Source organism: Phragmites australis, chromosome 3 (assembly GCF_958298935.1).
Source record: "Phragmites australis chromosome 3, lpPhrAust1.1, whole genome shotgun sequence".
NCBI classification, from domain to species: domain Eukaryota; kingdom Viridiplantae; phylum Streptophyta; class Magnoliopsida; order Poales; family Poaceae; genus Phragmites; species Phragmites australis.
In genome coordinates, this window is record NC_084923.1 from 48,218,629 (window position 1) to 48,235,523 (window position 16,895).

The 16,895-nt window shown below is 41.0% G+C and overlaps 1 protein-coding gene across 2 annotated transcripts; it reads right to left on the bottom strand.

Annotated features, from left to right (window-relative positions):
* Positions 1 to 11,007: 11,007 nt before the first annotated feature.
* On the bottom strand, positions 11,008 to 15,454 carry LOC133913619 (uncharacterized). Of its 2 annotated transcripts, none has more exons than XM_062356816.1 (7): positions 15,024 to 15,454; positions 13,939 to 14,558; positions 12,367 to 12,892; positions 12,178 to 12,278; positions 12,015 to 12,095; positions 11,797 to 11,924; positions 11,008 to 11,678 (listed from the first exon to the last, which is right to left on the bottom strand). In XM_062356816.1, the coding sequence occupies exons 2-7, from the start codon at positions 14,500 to 14,502 to the stop codon at positions 11,537 to 11,539; spliced, it is 1,542 nt and encodes a 513-aa protein (XP_062212800.1). In that variant the 5' UTR covers positions 14,503 to 14,558; positions 15,024 to 15,454; the 3' UTR covers positions 11,008 to 11,536. The 2 variants fall into 2 exon arrangements, with proteins under 2 accessions (XP_062212800.1, XP_062212801.1); XM_062356817.1 differs by lacking the exon at positions 15,024 to 15,454 and adding an exon at positions 14,775 to 14,997.
* Between the last annotated feature and the right edge of the window lie 1,441 nt (positions 15,455 to 16,895).

The following is a 16,895-nucleotide window of genomic DNA, read 5'->3' on the forward strand; positions in this document are numbered from 1 at the left end:
TTACCTTTTTTAATGTTTATCCAGTGAATTTTTAATGTTTAAATTTTTATGCACTGGATTATGGCCCAAAATTGATGATGATTAATGCACGGAATTACGATTAGGTTTTTAGACAAATTGGAACCAACAGGAATTTTTTTTTGAAGAATTATAGAACAATTTATGTAGGTTCATAATTACTTTATGATCAAAGTTGACTGTAATTATGTGTCATTTTACGTGTTTAATAAAATTCTTTTCCGTTTTTTGCCCAACGGAGATGCACATTAGATTTTTTATTTTTTGCATGACTTTAATCAGACTAACATAGGGTTATTTTCGTGTAAATTATTTCTTTATAATATTTTCCCATCTAACCTAATTTTTATTTTTAGCTCTTAATGCTTCCTCTATTATCGCCACAATTGACTACATAGAGCAGCTTATGGGGAATAACTTTCCTGCTTGAAAGCTAAGGTGACTGTTGTCATTGGAGTTTTGGACTTTGACTATACACTTAGGATTGACGCTCCCATTGCTCTCGCCATTGGCGTGGAGAATTATGATGAACTAAACAAAATTTATGATGCACTTTCAGAGATGTGGGAGCAGTATAATCGCATATCACTAATGATTATGAGGAAGTCGATCTCAGAAGCTATAAGGGGAGCAATCCCAACATCAGGAAATGCTAAAATGTATTTGGAATTAAATTATTTTCCGTTTTTTGCCCAACGGAGACGCACATTAGATTTTTTATTTTTTGCATGACTTTAATCAGACTAACATAGGGTTATTTTCGTGTAAATTATTTCTTTATAATATTTTTCCCATCTGGCCTAATTTTTATTTTTAGCTCTTAATGCTTCCTCTATTATCGCCACAATTGACTACATAGAGCAGCTTATGGGGAATAACTTTCCTGCTTGAAAGCTAAGGTGACTGTTGTCATTGGAGTTTTGGACTTTGACTATACACTTAGGATTGACGCTCCCATTGCTCTCGCCATTGGCGTGGAGAATTATGATGAACTAAACAAAATTTATGATGCACTTTCAGAGATGTGGGAGCAGTATAACCGCATATCACTAATGATTATGAGGAAGTCGATCTCAGAAGCTATAAGGGGAGCAATCCCAACCTCATGAAATGCTAAAATGTATTTGGAATCCGCGGAGAAACAATTTAAAGGCACCTCCAAGATTTATGCTACTACATTAATTCAGAAGTTTCTCAACACTAAGTACAATTATGGATTCGACAGCATAAGAGAACATATCATAATGATGAAAGGCATGGATGCCAAACTTAAGAGCATGCAAATGGAAATCTCTCATGGTTTTCTTGTCTATTTTATTATGACCCCTCTCCCTCTTAAATTTTCTCCCTTTAATATTAACTACAATACTCAAAAGGAGAAATACACCACGGGCGACTTGATTGCGATGCGTGTCCAAGAGGAAGAGAGGTTGAGGGCCGAAAAGAAAGATTTTATTTATCAAGTTAACAGCCCCAGAAACAAAAGAAAATTCCAACGAGATTTTAACTCTAAGAAGAAGTTGCATTTCGTCGCTAAGCACGACAAGACAACGCAGAGGGCGCCCAAGGCACCTGCTCCTTCTGCTCCTGTCTCTCAAGAATCTAAGGATGAAGGATGTCACTTCTGCCACAAGAACAACCACTACCAAAAAGATTGTGTTTGTTTTCTGAAGTGGCTCGCAAAGAAGGGTAATGATTTAATAATATTCATTGATGAATCTCTTTATGCTAATTTTTTTCTTAATTCATGATGGATTGACTCAGGTGTCACTGTGCATGTTACCAACTCATTACAAGGATTTCTTTGTGAGAACATTATAAAAGGGGAAGCAAAGTCTTAGAGTGGCCAATGGGAACGAAGTTGAAATTGAAGCTGTTGGATCCCTTCCATTAGTTTTTGATAGGGGCTTCACTCTTGGACTGAAAAATGTAGTTTATGTTCCTTCCATGAGGAATCTCATTCCAGTTTTGTTGTTAGACGATGATGGTTTTTATTGTAATTTTGGAGACAATAAGTGCATTCTTAAGTTTAATTCAGATGTTATTGGTCTTGCCATCCAACAAGATAAACTTTTTATGTTTCCTCTTACTGAATCCTCTGTGTCTATGAATGTTTGTGATATAAGATATAAGAGAAAGAGAAGTATAATTAATGAGACTTCTTCGAAACAGTGATATTGTCGTTTAGGCTACATTTCGAGGGGGAGAATGGAGCATCTCATCAAGGAAGAGATTCTCTAACCCTTAGACTTCTCTGACTCTGATCCCTGTATAGATTGCATTAAAGGAAAATATAGATTGCATTAAAGGAAAATATGTTAAGTAAATAAAGAACGGGGTCACTCGGAGCATATGATTACTAGAATTAATTCACACGGATATCTACGGTTCTTTTCCTGTGACATCGGTGGATGGTTTTGATTCATTCATTACGTTCAGTGATGATTTCTCTCGTTACGGCTATATCTACTCCATTAAAAATCGATCTGAGTCTCTCAACAAATTCAAAATGTTTAAGGCTAAAATAGGAAATTAGCAACACCTAAAGATTAAAGTAGTGAGATCGGATCATGAGGGAGAGTATTATGGGAGACATACCCCATACGGGTAAATCCTTGATCTCTTTGCCATGTTCCTTCAGGAAAATAGCATAGTAGCTCAACATTCTACACCTGGTGAACCTCAACAAAATGGGGTAGCTGAGAGACGCAACCGCACGCTTATAGACATGATGCGAAGTATGCTCAGCTATTCTTGTTTACCAGTTGGACTATGGATAGAGTCACTTAAGACAACCACACACATTCTTAATTGGGTTCTCAGTAAATCAGTTCCAAAAACACCCTATGAATTATGGACTAGGAGGAAGCCCTCTTTGAAGTATTTACGTGTGTAGAGTTGTGCAGATGAAGCTAAAGTATTTAATCCATATATTTGGAAATTAGATCCTAAGACAGTTAGTTATCACTTTATCGGATAGCCCGAGAAATTAAAGGGGTATTGCTTCTATTGTCTCGACAGGATCACTAACTTTGTAGAAACAAGACACGTTGTATTTCTTGAGAATGAGGATCTAGAGCCCAGGGAAGTTGATCTCGAGGAAAAGTGGATTTATGCTCCTACACCGCTGATCCAAGAGCCCTACATCCATGTGCCCTAGGTGGTTGCACCTTCAGTAGAAACTAACGTCAGTGCACCCCCTGTTGAGGTCTTTAAAATTCCCAACATTGCACCTAACGATGAACCTCAGCAGTCCCCTACAATACCCAGTCATGGTCATGTAATACCTACAGAACCGATTAGGAGATCACAGCTTGACAGTAGACATGCTATCTCGAACGATTACATTGTTTACATGAATGAAGATGTTAATAACATAGGGAAGGCAAAAGATTCTAACTCATATAAAGAGAGAGGCATGATGAGTGACCATTCGCCTAAGTGGCATAATGCCATGAAGAACGAATTAAAGTCTATGAGCTATAATGATGCATTAGATCTAGTAGAAATCCCTGACAGAGTCAAAATAGTAGGCTGTAAATGGGTCTACAAATAAAACATGACTCTAAGGGAACATCGAAAGATTCAAAGCGAGGCTTGTAGCTAAAGGCTTCTCGCAAAGAGAAGGGATTGACTATAATCAAACTTTCTCTTATGTATCAAGCAAAGATTTTTTTAGAATAATTATGGCGCTTGTTGCGCAATATAATTTAGAACTGCATCAGATGGACGTAACGACGACATTTCTTAATGGTGACTTCGAAGAAAATATTTACATGGCTCAACCGGAAGGTTTTATTGTGGAAGGCAAGAAACATTTAGGATGTCACCTTAAGAAATTAATTTATGGTCTAAAATAAGCGTCTAGGCAGTGGTATCTTAAGTTTGATAAAGTCATTAGAAATTTTGGTTTTAAAGAAAATAAAGTTGATAGCTGCATTTATGTAAAGTTTAAAGGGAAAAAAATCACCATCTTAGTTCTTTATGTGGATGATATCTTATTAGCCAGTAGCGATAAGGACATGTTGTTTGAGATCAAAAGATTTCTTACCTCTAATTTCGATATGAAGGATCTTGGTGAAGCCTCTTACGTTCTTGGCATTAAAATTCATCAAGATCGGTCTAAATGAGTATCAGGTTTGCCTCAAAAGACATACATCGATAGAGTACTAAAAAAAATATAATATGCATATGTGCTTTGCTACACCTGCTCCTATTATTAAGGGCGATAAGTTTGGGATATTTTAATGTCCAAAGAACCAATATGAAATTAATCAAATGAAGTTGATTCCTTATGCTTCAGCTATCGAAAGCATTATATATGCTCAAGTATGTACGCACCCTGACTTAGCTTTCGTGATCAGGATGCTTGGCAGATATCAGTTAAATCCAGACTAGACCACTGGAAAGCCGTTAAGAGAGTCCTTCGCTATTTGCAAAGCACTAAAAACTACATGTTCATATTTAGAAAATCTGTTAACCTCAAAGTTGTTGGTTATTCAGATGCAGACTTTGCGGTGTGTGTAGATACTAAGAAATCCACATCAGGTTATATCTTCACCCTCGCTGGAGGAACTATCTCGTGAAAAAGCTCCAAATAGATACTTACAGTATCGTTAATAATGCAGGCTAAGTTTGTAGCATGTTATGAGGCTACCGGGCTGGTTGTATGTCTAAAAAACTTTATATCCCGGGATTAAGAGTAGTCGATAGTAATTCAAAGCCACTTGCGCTATACTACGACAATCAACCCGTAGGTTTCTATACGAGTAACAACAAGTCGAGTGGTGCTGCCAAACACATTAACATTAAGTATCATGTTGTGAAAGATAGAATCCAGGATTAAACACAAAGTGTCAAGCATATAAGTACTAAGTCAATGCTTGCGGATCCACTCACTAAAGGCTTATCACCTCATATTTTTCGTGATCATGTTGTTGGTATGGGTTATTGGAAATCCTATAATTCTGGATAAGAGGACCATAAAGCAAACCAACTCTCATTAAGCATAACGAATTTCCATTTCGTGATAAAGTGACATACTATAGGTTTTTATGTTTCAATGGTATATCACTAGTCGTTGTAACGCCTTGGAGTGTTGTTTCATTGAGAGTGGACTTATGATGTTAGCTTTACGATCAAGAGAAGAATGTTGGAATTGATCTCGGCAAACAGCTAATATATCCTAACTAACGAGACCGAGAGATGGGGTCCCGTCCCCATACGCGCCACGATCGAAGGCGCAACCAACACGTGGTTGCGGTCCCGAGTCGAGCATCGCCATACAAATAAGAGGGTCAGACGCCTAGCGGGCTAATTAATCCCGGGAGGTTCAACATTCCCTAACATTTCCTTTTTGATCCTGAAGAGGCGCTGGATCGACTTAAAGGCCGCTGCCACCGCCACTGCTGCACTGCATCAATCGAACAACATCGACCTCCTTCACCAACATGTACGACTACATCAAGCCAGCCACTTCAACTACACCAACCGATCACGCTCATCATCTTCATCTAATGGTATCTCTGAACACCGGTATGTCTACACGCTTCCGCAAGATGTGTCTATCTTAAGGCTAATGATGAACCTAAGTGCATTAACAACAATCGCACTAGAGTTTACCTCCGACCTCTATATATCTCAGATGCACACGACCAAAAATCCAAAACACAACAAAACGCTACACAAAAGACAAAGCATAGTAAAATCGAACAAGATTAAAATATTTCAATATCTAGCAATGATAGTTCAATAATGGTCTAGTGGGAGGAGTGTGGGTTTTCACTTACACCCACCGGGGATCGAACCATATTGATGTCCATAACTTATATAGTTAGAATATATATGTGTGTGTTTCTGCACAACGCGAGTCATCAACATCTTTGTGACCAGAGGGAGTATCAATTTCCTAATGAAAAAGATTAGGCGATATTTATTTAGTGATTTGTTCCATTAATACTAATGTGAATAGCTTGAACACCAGTCAACAGTGCAGCGTGCAGTGGCAGGTGTCCATGATCAGAACTGTAATTCAGTCGAGATGAAAGTGAAAAGGGTAGGCAATGAGATGGCGGCTTTTGACATGCGCGCTTGAGAGGCCATGATTAACCGTGGAGATGAATGATCATGGGCGGAGGGCAAAAGATGGGGCAAAACTGCAAAAAGAGGCGCGTCAGGGAAGGCATATGCATGGACTGAGCAAGGAATGAAAAGAAGAGAAGCGAGATCAGAGTCTATCTGTGCAATGTTTGGATGTCTCCTGTATCTCCAGCGGCAAAAGAAAAAAGCTACTACATCTATCTTTTTTATTCATCCTTTTAAAATCCATATAGTCAAACTTTTTAAATTTTGATTACTAATATGTTTGAAACTATAAAGATTAGCTATATAAAAATTATATAACTAGATTTATTTTTAGAAAAGCTTTCATAAAAAAATAATTTTATTAGTATATATTGGTACAATGTTACTTCCTCATTTTTCGCTTATTTGTCACCAATTTTTTACTGTAGTAATTTTGATCTTATATTTTTTCTACAAAAAATTTATAGATATCTAAAACTTTCTATCATTAGATTCACCGTGAAATGTACTTAATTAGTACTATATATCTTAAATATTTATAAATTTTTTAATACATATAAGATCAAAATTACTATAGTAAAAACTGGTAATAACTAAATAAAAGCAGAGGTAGTATAAAAATGTAGTAACTGAAAGATACCTTAACACCGTAAAAAGTGAATTGGGGCAAACGATCCTTGTTGTGAGTGAGTGAATGAATGAATGCCCAAAACCATAAAGCAGGTCCTCGGATCGTGTGCGGCTCACCAGGTTGTGCTCAGTATGCATGCCCGCTGGAAAGCACAGAGGCACGGGCATATGTATCCATAGGCCATGCCAGTGTTATTATTACTATAGTACTCCACTACACTGTCAGTAAAAACCATGTTCCAAAAGTTACTTTTCAACAGGATGATCTGAAGCTCCTTTTTCTGGAACACAATGAAGCAAAAAAAAGTATCCTAGTAGTACCATTAACAGAGAAAATAAGCACTCAAAGGATCACCCCGATGGCACTAAAAATTGTTTAGCTGGATGAATAATACCAGAATATATTCTCTGAAACAAAACTGCATGAATGGTTTACTGTAATCAGGATTAAAATTTCATCAAAATTTCATAAGTTTTGAGAATTTCGAATTGAAATAAAATATCTAATTCTAATTTTTTTTTCACTGTCATATAGATCACAGAGCAATAAACGAAAAGTACTCAAAATTTCAATTTTTTATCGTGAAAAAATTATAAAACGAAACTGAAATCCCTTGCTGTGACCAGTATAGTACTGGCTTGGTACGTACTATCAGTACAGTAGCTGAGATTTATGTGGTGCGAACTGTACTGTACAGGCAGACGATCGAGAGGAAGAGCGGTACAGTTACGGGCACTTGTCCCGCGGGGGATTCAGTTATAAACGAGGGGTGGGAAACAGCATCCGTGCCTCGTGCTTCGTGCACAGGTCAGATGGTGACCGTTCCTTGATGGAGTGTTGAGACTTTCACAGGAAAGAAAAGGGGACAGGGAAGTGATCTTGCTGGTTGCTGAAAGATGCCGTTCTTTTCAGCTGAAATGTCACAACTTTCGCGAGACAATGCCCTAAAAGAGAGGCCAGTAACTTTCGTACCAGTCATAAGGGCAAAGTCTAAAAGGGACAACATACTTGACTATATTTATTAAAATAAATAATATATTATCGTATTTATAAATTTAGTTCTGTATTCTACATCTTATTTACCAAAAATTATGAACAGTGTTATGTTCAGCACATGTTCAACATTTTCGACATATGAGATACTAAATAAGTATTCGACACCTAAGATGTCAAATATAGTAAACAATGCCATATTTAACACCTTAGTTACCGAATACAAGCAGCCCTCTGTCAACTCCAGTTGCCATAAATAATAGCTGCATTGATTAAATTTTATTTCCACTCTACTTTAAAACAGTAGTCTTCTGTTACTCTAAAAAATTAAAAAAAATTGTACATACTTCATAATCTATGTGCAACTTATTTTAATTAGATTCATCAAAAAATCCTTTGTATATTTTAAACTAAAATTCTTTAAAAAAGCTACTTTTATAACTTCTAACAATTGTTATGGCCTCAAATAAATTCTAAAAATCTGAAAAAAATCACTCATACTCTTCTTATGTGATGTACTAATTTCTAAAATTATTTTCAGCCCTAGGTTATATGATGAAAAAATGATTTCCTTTGTAATGCTCTATTTATATGCATTTTTATTATTTCATGTGATATTCTTCTTTTAATTCAATTTGAATTTAAACAAAATCCAACTATCTCGTTATTTTTATCCCGTTAACATGCTAACCTTTTAACTATATTTTTGAACAACGATTGTTTTAAATACGATAATATGAGCATGAATAACCATATTCTATAAAAAAGCATAACAAGAATAGAACAGAACAAAAAGGATATACATGAACGTGCATGAAGGAACCATCAGAACATAAACACATATGCCATTCATCATGTATATAAAACAATACTGAACAATACGATGATTTAAAAGATTGCTCTCCGAGGGTTCTAAATAGCTGGCCCTAGAATAACGAGATTTTGCTCCCTAGCTATTCAATTTATACATCAAAGACTACATGTATCTAAGATCACACCTGAAGTTGAACCTGACAGTAATTCTCTGAAACTTAGCAACGCTTCCTGAACAGGGCTATTGAACAGATTCAGAAAACAGAAAGAAACAAAATATGTGGAGACTGAATTTAACAGAGCAGTAGATCAATAAATCAACTCAAGAATAGACCATAAACATATACAACTCCAACAATTTCAGTAGCCACTAATCCAGGAAATCAGATTAACAAACAATGCACAAAGAGAACCGAGTCACAGAAATCGGTTTACAAGCACTAAACTAAGAGTGTCAACCCGCAATCCTCACAAACTACCTAGATCAGTAACACAACAAAGAAATATGCAGGTTCAAACTATTGTACTCAGCATTCATGTCCAGTATAAGTAAATATCATAATCATCGAGCATATATCCACAAGCAACCATATTGTACAGATCAGATGGAGGAACAAACTCACAGTGAGACACGTTCAAAAGCAAGGAGAAGAGAGGCTAGCATGGCTCACTAGCCGCTATCCCAGAAAACCTAGCACTCGTTCCCTCCGGTGTTTTTCATAGCCGAGCAGGAAGAAGAACTCGGTATTCCAGCACACACCACAGAAAGACCACCAAATCAAGGAGAGAGAGAGATATGTTACTTTTCCTCTCTCTTTTTTCTTTTCCAACCGAGAGGAGGAACTGAGATAGATATAGGAGGGCCTCACATTGAGCCTGCACACCAAGGATGGTTGCCACCACCAAAACCGGCTTGGCCTCCCCAATCCTTGCGCAGCTCTAGGGTCTCCCCATCATCCAAATTGGAACGAGCAGACAATAGAGAGACCGGCCAACCCAGAGGAATCAGGCGCAACACAACAACCACTTAACTCCAGCTCAAACCGATCCCCCAAATCATCCCCTCAACCCTAGTGTCGGTCACAGCTCAAGTATTGAGCTCCTCGTGGGCTTGGGCCAAAAACAAGAAGGGGGCTAAAATGAGGAGGAAACCGATTGGCCCATGAAGAGAAAAATCAACATTAAAATTTAATCAAATAACAACAAATATTGGTACCCGCGCTGTGACTTGTGATCAGTTCACTGAGTGCGTACATCTAGTAGTGTTCCCCTCTTGCCGTTCCACGGTTGATTGGCTAGCCCTGGAGGGAGCAAGCGGGGTGATCGCTCCGGCCTCCAAAACCTGGAGGCCTCTTCCTATATAAATATATAGGTATATTACTTTTGACTCAACAAAACACGATAGTCTAAAATCTAATTGATTGGTAGTCGCAGTTACATGATCGTACATGGGCTTTGGCATGTAGCCAACCCAAAAGAAGCACATTTGCTGATTTGGTTGCTTTGCAACATGCTAGCAGTGGTCCAAATTAGTAATCCTCTTGTATGTAGAGAAGTCGAATAGTCAATGAGAGTGCTTCCTCGTGTAGTTTTGATCCGCCACCTATGTCGCCTCTCTACGAGCAGACGACCATGCGCTCTACTGGCCAAGCACCTCGCACTTTCACCAACAGACGGCACCGCCACCTCCTCCACCCGCGCCAGCAACATCGTGTTATCGCAGGCGTCCGTATACGCAGCATTGGTGCTGGTGGGTAAAGGCACGCCTGCGCGACGTCATGCTGGAGCATCTTCTTGGCTTTCTCGGTACACCCTCAGCCACGACCCTCGCCTCCTTCGGACAGTGCGTGACAGACTGCGTCCTTGTCTATCGGTGTGAACCATTTGCCCCCGGGATATAATTTAAGTGTCTCTCGGAAACAATTTTTTAATACACTAAATATTATATTTACAATTTATATATTAATTAATCTTTTGATGTTTCAGTACAATGATGCTCATTTTTAATTTTGTCTTATGCCATCAAAATCTCATGACCGGGCCTGATTCAAACGAGCTTTAACCTTCGCGCATGCGTGATTCCGTGCTGCGTCTAACTTACCGATAAGCTTGTGAGGAGCGTGTACTTCACTTCAGAAATCATAACAAATCGTTGCCTTTCACTAATCCAGATCCAGGGTGCTAAATTAGCTTGCATTAGAGGTCCATTTTCGGAGCGGGCCATCTTGCTGGTACATCGCATCTGTGCAATTTCCTAAGCTCGTCTCTGGCCTCCAAAAGCACAGCCCAACTATCGATCGTTACGGCTCAGCCTACCTAACCTCACAACCCATCTCAAGCTATATAATTCGGCCCATGCCGTGTTTGCCCAGTCACCCGTGCAAACAAAAGGAGCGGACCACCGTTAGGCCGGCCGGCCGGAGCAACGGCAGCCAACACGATCAGATTCCTCAGTGTAGCCGCCGGCATGACCATCGAAAGGTGTTCCATAACTATACCCGTTGGTTACCAGCAAAACAGGAAGACCTGGAGCACAAGTACACACCACTGACCTCGCAAAAAGTTTTGTCAGCGACTCAGCGTCACAGGTCTAACAACCTATTTGAACCTGAAAACACCCCGGTCAGCACACCCACCACAAGCATGCATACACCAGCTGCTGTCCGGCTACATAACGGCAGCAGCTCACGATCTCATGACCAAAGCTATAGGTAACAACGAGAGACGCAGGCAGGAGATTGCTGTACAAAGTTTTTTTTTCCTTTTATTTCTTGACTAGTCCCATACATCGACCATAACTTAAATCCACCATTAGGAAACCTAATTCGTTCACGAAAGGCAGACGGAAACCGGCGGCAGTCACCCCATTTTCTGTCAGGTTGATTGTTAGACTACTAGAAAGGGATCACAAAAGCAACACACCAGCTAGCTGGCCATGTCAACATACACTTCACCGGCCTACTGGCGGTCGCGGTTGCTTTGGATCAGGTAAATTCATCATGCTTGCTTTCCACCATCACTTCCCTGGACAGCCTTGTAGCAAGCCAGGCTGCAGAGTGGAAGCTTCGTCTTGGAGTCACGGTACTTGTACGGGTTTGTGCACCCTGGCCCTGCGCATTTCTCCCGTGGAGGTGGATAGCTGATGAAATGAAATCAAACAAGGAGAATCAAATGAAAGTAATATGACCAGTGAAGTGAATCAACTTGTGGGTGCTCTGATTGAAATAATTGAAAGCGGAGAAATAGGCAATAGTGACCTGACAGGTTTGGAGTTAAATATGCTAGGAAGTCCCATACTCTCAGGGAATGTAACCACAGTTCCTTCTGGCCCCATAACAGTTTGGATGCAGTTTTTTCTGTATTCTTCTAATCTTGCTTGCTTCTCCTGGAAAAAAAAAGGAGAGGGGACCGGAAAGATGAATTTATTGCAGCACATAGGGAAATAAAGCAACTGTAATACTTCAGGAATCTGTACCTTCTCTTCCCGTTCTTTCTGTTTCTTTTCTTCCTTTTTCTTCTCAGAATCAATACCAAGTATTTTCCTCATTGCTTCAGCCTGTGTAATTTGAGCTAGTAAAACAGAGCTGTCCAACTGAAAAACCGTATGGAGCTATGAACTAAAAAGCAGAGAGGAAGACCTGTTGTTCCTTCTCTGCCTTCTCAACTTGCATCTTACGCCTCTGAGCAGCTTCTGCTTTTTTGGCTTGTATCTCCACTTCTGAAAGCTTCTCCTTTTGCTCTGTAACATAAATAAAAACACATTTAGCACTATATCTGAGGCAGAAATGTTAGTATCAACAAAAGACAGTAATAAGCTAAAAATTTACTTCTTGATGAAGCGGGTGGTAAGCCATCGGGAAATTCAATAAGGATTTCACCATGGCCACCCCTGCCTTGAAGGGCTCGCTGTCTTGTTGTAAGACCAGGAGTTTCAATTTTCACATCTGAAGGTGAATCAACTTCCTTGAGCCTACTATTTTCATCCATCTCATGTTCCTCCTCCTCAATAAACTCATTGCTATCCCCTAATTTCAATTTCCTCCTGCCATCCCTGCCAGATCGTGACACTGTAAAGTCCTCATCCACTTCATATGGGGTGCTCTTATTTTTAGAAAATGTAGACAGCTTCTTTTTCTTGAGACCATCGTCAAGAGAATCATCATAAGCTACATAGCCAGTGGTTATAGGATACTCTGGTGCAACTTTAGCCCCTCTTAGTTTTTCAAGATATCGTAATTCGCCATCGTCATCATCAGAATCGCTATCAAGTGTTTTCTTCTTAGGAACCCTTTTGCTCTTGCGAACAAGGTCAGAAGATGGTGAAATATCATTGTTTGTGTGCCCACCAGAATCCTAATGGAAAAAAAGGCGACTAATGAACACAAGTAGAACAAAAAAGGATCAAATATAGAACCACTGAAATAATGTATCTTCAATTTCGATTATCATTTAAGTCAACAAGATACTTAAGATGAACCATAACACGACACTGTAAAGCAATAGGAACGTGGAACCAAAATCAAAATCGCATGGACTTTAGCATACAAGATATACTGAGCAAAGAGAACCAGCATTTGAAAAAACATAGCTGTGTTGGCCAGATCTGACCACCAAAAGTTTCAAATCTTCAATATACCAGTCGCCATAGATTGTTAGCGGAGACCAATCTTCCTTCGAGGATAAAAAAAGAAGCGGACAGGTAATACTAGGTTCGACCATACCAGATTGTCTCTGCCCTCCTTTCTCCTAGCTCCGCCCCTGCTCTGGTTCCTTCCCCGACCCCCTCTCACACCCCTGCTTGATGAGCCCCGCGGCATCTCTCCTGGTTGTGGCCGCAGCAGGCTAGGGGCCGTGGCGGTCTAGCAAGCGAGCCCAGGAGGGAGGACAGCAAGAACCACCCCGTATGCGGATTTAACTTCCACGGGACCGGAGATGGAACAAGCTGCTGTAGGGGAGGGGAAGGATCTAGGGTTTACAATAGGGGAGAGGAATGGGGAATTGATGTATTGATGGGGACGGTGTTGACTATAAAAGGAGCGAGGCTGTGTGCTGTTGTTAACAGAAGGAAAATGGAGCTGGATGGATTGGTAAATTGAAGAAGTTTGGCAAAACTTTAAGGGCATTAAACTCAACCAGCAAACTTTCATCGCATATATCAAAACCTGGAAACTTTTGGTGGCATAAGTATTTACTCAATTTTCTCCCAAAATAATATTCCAAGAATCCAAGTACTAACTGAGGGGTGAAAGATTGCACTAAACTATCTAAGAATATACGAAGATGCCACTTCAGCCAGAATCATGAAGTAAATGAAATACTAGACAAAATCAGTCAGCATTAATATATGAAAGTGCATTATGATTGCACACATACTTATCCAGAAAGTGCATAGAACAAACCTTTTGTTTATGCTGGTGAAAAGAATCATCCGATGTGGCAGTAGTGCCACCGTCACCAACTTCTTGGACGGTTTTCGTATGTATGGTTCGAGTAATGCCGCCAACTTTGAGCTTTACTTTTCTCAACTTTTGTTCACCTGGCACATTAGCATCTCTTGGGACCAACTGCAGGTTATCAGGGGATCCTGAGTTTCTTGTACATTCCAGTGCGAGAAAACCCTCACTATCAAACTTAGCAGCATCCTTCGACTTGCTGCTCCGATTGTGGCCATCATAGTCTCCTCTGGCTCTATCCTCCCTCCTTACCTTCTTGGACAAGTCACTCCTATGAGGTGTGGAGCCCTTCATTCCAGAGCTATTTAGGTATAGCTCCTTCCTCCGATGCCCACCGACTTCCATGTCAGTGTCATCATCCTGGGGCGTGCTCCGTGACGGTGCACACAAGATGCCATTGTACTCAGAAGCAAGTTGCACTGTGGGCCTTGGCTTCCTTGACGCAACACTCCTTGGCCTCTTCATTACTGCCTCGGTGGCATTAAGTAGATGGTTCCCACGCCCCTCCATTACAGCATACGCTTCTCTCCAGAAGCAATCACCTTTGCGCTAGCTATCCACGCCACCTGCGTGTATCAGAATGCAGCATTACATCTACTGTGATATAAAAACAGGTAGCGACTACCAAGCAGATGCATCACACAACTGTGTTGTCAAATCGGAACAACGGGAGATAACCAAATCCCTCACCGTGAACCAAAATACAATATACCCAAGAACCACCGACCATGAAAGCGAGAGCATAGACAGAGAGGAACCGCAAAAATTCAAGGGGGGAGCACCTCGCAACACCACCAAGAGAGGCCAAGAGATAGCACGAGCACGGAAGCGAACGCCGACGAGCAGCTTCAAACCGCGAGGCGTAGAATCAAGCCCTCCACCCTAAACCCCAGACCAGGAGAAATCAAACAGCGCAAGGACACCACGCGGAGTAGGAGAACACCAGCAGCAAGCGATCCCTCGACCACCCACCGCCGCGGCGAGCACGAACCCTAGAACAACCGGACCCAAGCAAGGACGGGGAGCTTTACCTCGGAGTGGACCGACGGCGCGCTGTCGGAGAGGCGGCGAGCCGGTTGGGAGCTAGGGTTAGGGTTTGTGGCGGGAGGTGGGGATGGCGAAGGCGAGGGTATTTGGGCCCGGCCCGCGCGGGATGACGAGGTGGAGAAGACGGAACGGGGGATGGATGACGCGGGTGAGGAGGGGGAGGAGCGCGCGGGTGGGGGTGGGGTGCTCGTGCTGGGCGACGCGTAATTCTCCCATCTCCCCTCTCTCCGCTGCTCGCTTCCGCTGTGCCGTCAATCCCACAACGCGCGCGCCCCGACACAGCGCAGGCACAGCAGCGACGCTATCCCTTCCCGTTGCCTTCCCTTCTCCCTCCTCTCCTCTTCCTCTCTCTCTCTCTCTGGATGACACCCTCGCGCTTCGCTTGCCATGCCGGGTCTCTTTCTTTCCTCCGGGTGTTTTTGCGTCGACGGCCTTCGAGTTTTGATGTATTCTCGGATCATCACGTCAAGGAGGCAACATGGCAAATCTTGACTAGTTGACAAAATTGAGTTGATAGAATTGTTATAGTTGCAAAGTTATATACACATGTAAATATATACGTATAGAAACAAAAGCAATATGTCGTTGTAGTAAAAATGAGTACACAAGTTACATGGCCATATCTTAAAATTCTAAAAGGACAGGCTAACGCATGCACGTGTATACTAATACTCATCCATCCTCACACCCTTAATTAGAAAATTATACTTAATTAGTTGTGTTTCTCGTTAGACAAACTACCTGAATTAGGCATCGCGTGTTTCATACTAGCCCACTTCCCTCTTTTGATGCCTTCATCAACTTTACAAGACGTTATCATTTCTGTTTTCCTATTGTTTCATATAGCAAATTGTCATAATTTACAAAAGCAAAATTCATAAGACACAAAGAGCAATTTTGGATATTTTTACAAGCAAATCAGTACTAACTCTGAAAGCAAGTTTTTTCTAATTTACAAGCATATCAATACACATTCAAAGAGCAAAATTGTTTCAATTTACAGGCAAAATCCATGCTAACTCAGAGAGAAATTTCATATACAAACTCAGAAGCAAATTTGTTCAGTTTACAAGCAAATCCAAACAAAAAAAGAGCAAGTTTGTTCCAATTTACAAAATCAAATCCATATGAAATTATAAAGCAAATTTATTTCTGCCCACAGAGCAAATCTAGGTGCAAATTTGTTTCAATCAACAAGCAAGTCTAGCAAACTCGTGACTAAGGATGAGGTTGCTGCTCCAAATGGACACCATCGAAGCCTAGGTCGATTTGCATCACCAAGATACATGCGAGACCGTGTAGATCACTTACACACCACAAAATGGTGATGCCGTTGAAGCTCAACGATCCGCAAGAACACTCGCTGTGTAGGTCGTAACAACAACTAAGCTTCCTCTTAGGGTGCCTCCCGATGCGCCCTTGCCACCAGCAACCAAATTGTAAAACAAAATTGAAAAGCAATTCAATGTATTTGCTCGGTATATTTGAAGCACGGTATAGGGGAATTCATACAAATGTAAAAGGTAAATTCGTCAAAAATCATAAGCAATTTGTTGCATCTCAGCAAGCAAAAAAGCAATTTGGTCGACGATCTAAGAGGTAGCTGCACCAGTGTGCGAGAAATCAGGTCATCGCGCTGTGAGGTCACACGCCGAGGTCAAGGTGCGGGCGGAGGAGCGTGGCCGTTGTTGACGAGGAGGTTGTCGCCTGATCCATGACCTTCAACGATGAAGCACCCTCAAGCTCTCGTGCCAGGGCCTCGTAGACCACGGTCGCTGAGATGACAGGGGCTACCTCCTCGGCAGCTGGTACCACCGAGGCTATGAAGGCGAACACCAGCTGTCTCTCTGTGTCCA

Excerpts from the sequence above, each read along its gene's own strand:
- LOC133913619 (XM_062356816.1), bottom strand. The coding sequence starts at position 14,502 with ATGGAGGGGCGTGGGAACCATCTACTTAATGCCACCGAGGCAGTAATG. Across the intron at positions 12,893-13,938 it reads TTCACCAGCATAAACAAAAG|GATTCTGGTGGGCACACAAA; the intron begins GTTTGTTCTATG and ends TTTTTCCATTAG. Across the intron at positions 11,679-11,796 it reads TTTAACTCCAAACCTGTCAG|CTATCCACCTCCACGGGAGA; the intron begins GTCACTATTGCC and ends TCATTTCATCAG.